Below are 6977 nucleotides of genomic sequence, written 5' to 3'. Positions count from 1 at the left end.
CTCATATATTTTGTTAAACTCCTTTACTGAAAAGCTGGCATTTTCTGGGAACAGGGAGGGGATTCTCAGAAGACAGAAAGCAGGCACACCTAAATCCCTAACTATTTGTTTACGGACCATTTTGTACAAGTCCTTGGCTATTAAAAGTTGCCACACGTACAAGGTTCTCATATCTCTTGCAAATTATTGTCATGATTTCAGTATTTCTGCTTGACTACTTCCCTACAGCAGACACATGGTACTTATGTATATAAAATAATCCAAAACTGGTTTTAAAAGCATGCCACTGAAAAAATCTTTCCGTTTACAGTAAGTGTGAAATATTCCTTTTAATTGGTCCAGGTCTGAAATGACTATCATTTCTTTCTTGTATTTTACAAACATCTGTTCTTTTTGTTAGGTGTTTCCCAAATTATAATTGATTCAGCACACTTGTAATAGCAGGTGGTAGTTCAGAAATGCCTTGGAATATGGTCTAATACACAATTACATAAAAAAAAAAGGTTTCCACATTTTTTGTCCAATCCTATCCATAACAGGTTATTTCCATTAGAATTTTCCCAGGACTAGTCTGCTCTGTGCTGCTATTGAGGATTGCTTGAAATGTGCTAGAACCAGCTCATCATTCTGCCACTCCATCTCATTTTGAGTCCGATCGTACAAATGCTCAGAGGCTCTTGAAGATATTTAAAATGCTTACATGGCATATATAAATAGGATGTTGTATAGAAGGTTCACTTTAAAGTTGTTTTTTTTTTTTTTCAGAAATCCAGCAACCTGACTTATTCTTCACCACAGTTAAGAGTAGCACTCTTTATTTTTATCTCCTTACCAAGACGCTTAGTGCCTTTCATTCTAATTTTGGGTAGGCAATTTCAGATCTTCTGGTATACCACTGACCAGATTTTCTCTGTTAACGTATCTGCCACGACTCTCAGAGATGCTCACTCAATGCCTGCCCCCCCCCCCCCCTTTTTTTTAACACCATTTTTTTCTTCATCGTCTCTCTGTTCTGCACATTTGGAAATCCATCTTACTAGTAATGCACTAACCTATTCTCCATTCATAGAGCTCTAGTCCCAATAGGAGAACTTTTTCTTCCCTTAAAACCCATGTTTTGCAGCTTCTAGTGCGTTTTCACATTCGTCTTTTGGAATAAGCTTTACCATTAGTCCCTTTATTTTGAAGTCAGATTTCTTTGTCTGATTCCCGGTTTTAGAATCCTTGCATTAAATAACACTTTCTATACTATGTGCTTCAGGGGCCCCACGTTATTAGTGGGACTATGCTATTTGTGAAACTGTCCTTATTTATATAGTTTTTTGATTATTTGTAAATTTTTGCATTTTAGTAACCTACTGCTAAGTTCTCCCAGTTTTTTCCCTAAATCCTGAATTAGACTTTATGAAAACAGGTGCTCTAATGAGTATTTATTATTCAAAATGAAGCCCTATAATAGCAACCCAAATCTAATTTATTCCATTGCATGTTTGCAGTGCTTCAGTAAAATACTCCCACACAGGGAACCATTATCTATCAGGCATTACTCATCATATACAGATTTAAAGATGACACTTTTGGATTGCTTGGTAGTTGATTCTATCATTAATTAAGACAATACCTAATGTAACTGCTGTCAGCTTCCACTTTGACTACTTCAATAATTAAAAACTATTAGATACAATATCCTCCTCAGTTGGGTCATAAATATTATATACACTAGTTGATTTACTGTTACTCATTTCTGCAAGAAAATCCTTTTTCTTTGTTCATGTAACCTCAGTTCTACTTACATGTAAATCATATTACCTGTATAATTTATTTACCTGCTTCTTTATCAGGCTAGTAAGAATTTCTACTTCTATACCTGTCTATTGACCTTCGATGCCCACTGCCTCACAAAATTGAATAAATTTCTTGTTGTGAAATAAGCTTCCAAATATATTGCCGGAAAATGTTACCTTTCTGAAGAGCAGCTAGACAACATAAAAGTATACACCACTAGCCCAGAAATAAGTGACTACTTTCAAGTCCATTTCTCAGGCTATTTCTATTAGCTTCATTATTCAAAGTTAATCCTTTCCCACATGTACCAACCTAGATGTGTAAACAGTATTATTAGCTGACATGAGGCTGCTTTCCCAACTACAAAAAAATCTCAGTCATACGGTCTTAGGCACTAGTGCATTTTCTTTTGCTCCTTAAACAATTTACATCTATTTTAAATAATAAGGTTTGCAAATACTACTACTATGACCTTTTGAAAACTCTTAATGGTCCTAACTTAAAAACTGCAAGCGTTCCCATAGCTGTGTCACTGCACACGTGTTATGCAGTAGCATTGGGTATGCTGCAATCGTACCATGTAAGAAACCACCACGATCCCCTTCGCTGCCACCCATTAAGACCCCAGCTGAAACATACTTGGGTTGCGGCTGAATAAATTTAGCAGTTCTATCAAGATTACAGATGGAGAGATGGATCTGACATCCACTTCCTTTTTCAAATTTTCTGGCTACATTAAAATCCATACTCCCACCTCCCCATATACATCCTACCACTAGACAGAATCCAGGCAGATAATTTAATGTGACATGCTTTAATTTACTGGTATGCTGTGGTTTTTCAGCTTGACACTGATAATCAATGCTTCAAAACCAATGTTTTTAAGAACTATTGTATAGGACATTTGCCTTCAGTTTTTAAACCCTATTTTTTTTTCTTGCGCGCATTATTTCCCAGGTCTAATGTTACTGTTTTGAATTTGCTGCAACATTCTCCTCCTAAACATGTGTTCTTCTCAAGAAGACATATTTTGAAATCCTTGTAATGTCTACACATCAATGCTTGTTTGCTATTTAACTCAAACATAAGTTGAGAAGTTGATGTACCACAATTATCTTGGCCATTCCTAATAATTATATTCGTTATTGCTACCATAACTTTTCAGTGTTTGTAGAACTTGCCTTTCTTTCTTTACAGGTTATTAGTTCTTTTATTACCTCTCCCCTCCTGTCTTGTCTTCTCTCAGTTACCAACCTTGCCCCCTTTTAGGGCAGAACATGTTAACTTCAAACCAGTCATCTACATGCTTTTTCTATCTTGCTTCTGTTCTGGCTGCCTGCAGCTTTTTCTGATCTAGTGAGCCACAGGCAGAGGGAAGAAACCCCTTGATACTCTCAGAAGTACCCTTGCTTATGCTTGCTGGAGAGGGGCAAGAAGAGGCACGCACCTCCCTCTACACCCCCCACTATAGCACTTCCCTTGCTGCCACTATCTTCACCTCCTACTGCAACTTCAGTGGGTGCAGGAAAAGCACAACTCCAAGAACCACAGAAGTGCAGACCTCAGTCAGTCCGATTTTCCAGTTCACTGAAGGTGAGAAGGCAGTCTTTGCTGTATTGTTGCATTAGATGAGTACAAATCAAGCCTTTATACTTTTTTACTGGAAGGCAGAAGGCAAGCCACCCATGGGATTCTGTTGTTTTTTTCAGCAGAAGAGAAAACTGTTTTATTACTTCAAGTTCAGGAGACGGGCAGAAGAAGGGGAAACGGCTCCTAGGCTGAAGCACACTCACTAACAATGGTGGTCTGCTGGAAAAGTCACTTTTTTAACTTTTTCTCAGCTTCCCGGTGAATAAAATAAGGGAGAGTGAGCAAGTGTGTGTATGTGTACTCATACATACACACACATATGTATACACACACATCATGGTGTTTAATGAGCAAGTTCAGGGTAGAAAAGACAGGGGCAACTCCTTTTATGCGGTTATTTCCATTCAAAATCAGTGCCAACATACCTCTTGAACATGCAGTGTATGGATAATCTCAAGTTTTTCAGTTTTATATGACAGAAGAACCTAGCTATATTATTTTTTTAATTTCTAAGAACTAAGTTATGAGTAAAGTTTTTAAGAAAAAATCCCTCGCATTTTCAATTTGCTTAGTTGCAGCAGTTGTTTTTATAATAACTACTTAGTTTTTAAAAGACTATTGCAGAATGGAAAGTTAAATTTAATTTTTTTACAACCTGGATTTGTGGAATTTTCAGAAGCAATTCTATTAGAAGTTGTACTCCCAAGATACTTTAAAGATTTTCATCACCCCCAATCTTACTAAACATTTGCTTTCCTGCCCTCTAGTGCTCATATCTATTTAAATCTTCTATACAAGTCTGGTTTTGGAAATCTCATACCATAAAAGTGGTCCTACTGAAATAAAACTATTTACTTATTGGCGATCCTACACGTGATCTAAGCAGCACTTTTGCTGTTGCTCATGTATGCATCATCCTGCTACCTATGCAGTTATCTGAAAGGTAAGAATTTTCAGGTTACTTTTCATTTTACAAAACCAACATAAAGCAGTTTTCTTTTTCAGTTTTGGACCATATAATGGAGTTTTAAATGCATGAATTGAAGATTACTTCTAGATTTATTATTAAAACATTTTCACTGGTAGCTAAAGCTGTTAGCTATATACCAAACTACAAGTTTCCACAGTGTTTACAGTTTTTCATCCACATTAAAAGCTTTTCTATTTAATGCAATTAATTTCCCCCCTCTAATGATGTAGTTTGCTATAGCTTTGTGCATGCTTACATTTAGAACAATGGGTTGACATACTGCATCTGTAATTACTCCCACGCTACCAGAAAACCAGTGAATTAAATTTATTTAGTGTTAAATGGATATGGAATGTTATACAGTACATGTAAAGACACTTCAGGATGAGTAAAGCAGAACTAATTGCACAAGAGATTAAAGATTCACCTCAATAGTCAGTATTATCAAATCATTACAGCTTCCATCTTCAGAGTGCAAGGTATGTCATGCAAAAAAACAGCTCAAAAAATCCCCAAACAGACAAAAACAACATTGTGGTACCACTTAAAATGCTATCATACCACAATATTTTACAAGACATTAAGTGATCATTCATAGAGAATGAAGCATTTTAGCAATAACAAAAAAGTTTTAAACATACTTAACAGATTTTGCATGAACACCAATTCCAGCATTACTATACCTAAGAAACAGGCAACATGCTGGGAGAAAGTACCTAAAAATCAAAGCCTTTTTTATTCATAGCCAATATTACTTTCTGCAAGAGTTATGCAATCTTATTATTCAGATTTCCCACATAACTGGGTAAAGTTCAATACATTTTTACATAGAGCATAATCACATAACCACCACATCAGCAAGACGATTTCATTATCTTGACCACTTACTACATTTAAAACCATGGTATGATAACATGCCCTGCAAACAAATTGTCTTCTGGGATAGCGTCCTGTATGTAGAAATATAAAACAACTAAAATATATTCCTAACCACTTTAACCCCAAATGAACTATAATCTGTATTTACATATTTTTGAAATATGTAGGTAAAAACTGCAGATGGAAGAGAAGCAGAATACACAAGAGAGCTACAATAGGGCTGACTGAGCTGACTGCTGCATTCAATAACCCTGAATGAGACTTGAACAGGGGTTTGTACCTTTTGTACTCTTCCTCTGCCCAAGTGGTCTTATCAGGGCCATGGAAGAGCTGTTCATCCTGCTTATACACTCCTCACCCAGCCGGCCAGCCACAGGGAGCAGAACCTTGCATCCCAGCCAGTTCCACTCAGCCAAAAGCACTGCAGATAAAACACACTTCTACACACCTGCTTCAACTACAACTTGAATGTTAACATGGAAGAAACACAGGAGATGACAGTATGGTTTTTAACATTTCCACGTCACAACACTCATATCCCGAGGGCATCAAAAGGTAGATTAATTTACCAAAATAAGCATACAAAAAAGGCCAAGTTGTTTGCCCTCATATTAGGAATAAACTATTTAACTTCCCGGCTTAAATGTAAGCAAGAGGAACTCAAGAAAGACCTCCTTGAGGTTAATTTTCCTACTACATTCAAAGAAAATAATTTACTAAAACTGTAACTTGCAAGGTCTACTAGCCTTGAAGTGAGGATACAGGTTAACTATACCTATAGTTAAATAAAAAACTTCAGAAGACATTTTACAGAAATAAAATATGCAACTCTAGGAAGTAGGTGGAAAAACACTTTAGTATTCAGCTGGAACATTCTATTTTCATAGCCCATCATTCTCAGGAATGTATATTTCATAAATAAAAATACAGAACAAAAATTTGCATATTCAATCTAAAGTTGGATATTTCTAAACCGCTTCAGATAAAATTTGCTTTCTCCCTCACAAATAAGTGATAAACCCTGAAAAAAAAATTGGCTTTTCAAATCTATCGTGCATGAGAAAACACAGATGAACAAACCAACATCTGGAAAAAACATTTTGTACAAGGTTGCAGTTCTAAAACACTTATATTACAAAGCAATGTAAATAAATACCAGGCTAGTACAAAAGCTCTTATTTACAGTTTTACAAATGAAAACGTTTTCAGTGTAAATGCAGTGTTTTAAAGAACACAATATTAGTAAAATGAGTTCCTGTATAGAGCATTACAATTTCTCTTAAATTTCAATGCAGTATTGTATAAAACCATTGTTTCAAGTTAATTTTTGTTTATAATTTAGCACAGCCAAACCCCAGTTTATGCCTGGAATGGTATCTGTTAAAGTGCTGAAAAAGAGGACATTTCTGAAATTTTAGAAAAACATACTGTACATTATTAAAGCTTTATCAAGTCAAAAATGGTATATTTTGTTCACATTTGCTACCACACCACCTGTGGATGAAATTTTTTCAACAACTCATTGTAATTAAGCAGATGGCAGCCATTGGTATCTTCGCATCCAAAGTCTAATGATTTCCCACAAGTAATTTGTTTTAAGCTTCAGTGGTGGCTTCAGGTTTCATAATCTGGTAAGTAATCAAGTATTCTGGATAAGCCTGGAAGAGTGACACACACATTCTTTATTATTACTTCATTTTCTGGATAAATTCAGAATGTTTGCTAGAGAGGGGAAAAAAGTATTTATGCCAAG

At 35.7% G+C, this 6977-nt stretch overlaps 1 protein-coding gene across 1 annotated transcript in view; it reads right to left on the bottom strand.

Moving 5' to 3' along the window:
• Positions 1 to 745: 745 nt before the first annotated feature.
• The window catches only part of TNKS2 (tankyrase 2), a 38060-nt gene continuing 31828 nt past the window's right edge, over positions 746 to 6977 (bottom strand). The window contains exon 27 of the mRNA XM_069796608.1: positions 746 to 6882. Within this exon, the coding sequence (XP_069652709.1) occupies positions 6820 to 6882 (63 nt within the window). The 3' untranslated portion in view covers positions 746 to 6819. The remainder of the gene's footprint in view (positions 6883 to 6977) is intronic.

The sequence above is a fragment of the Haliaeetus albicilla genome, chromosome 11 (assembly GCF_947461875.1).
Source record: "Haliaeetus albicilla chromosome 11, bHalAlb1.1, whole genome shotgun sequence".
Lineage (NCBI taxonomy): Eukaryota > Metazoa > Chordata > Aves > Accipitriformes > Accipitridae > Haliaeetus > Haliaeetus albicilla.
Note: the sequence above shows the minus strand (reverse complement) of the source record. Positions and strands in the feature narration are given on the sequence as shown.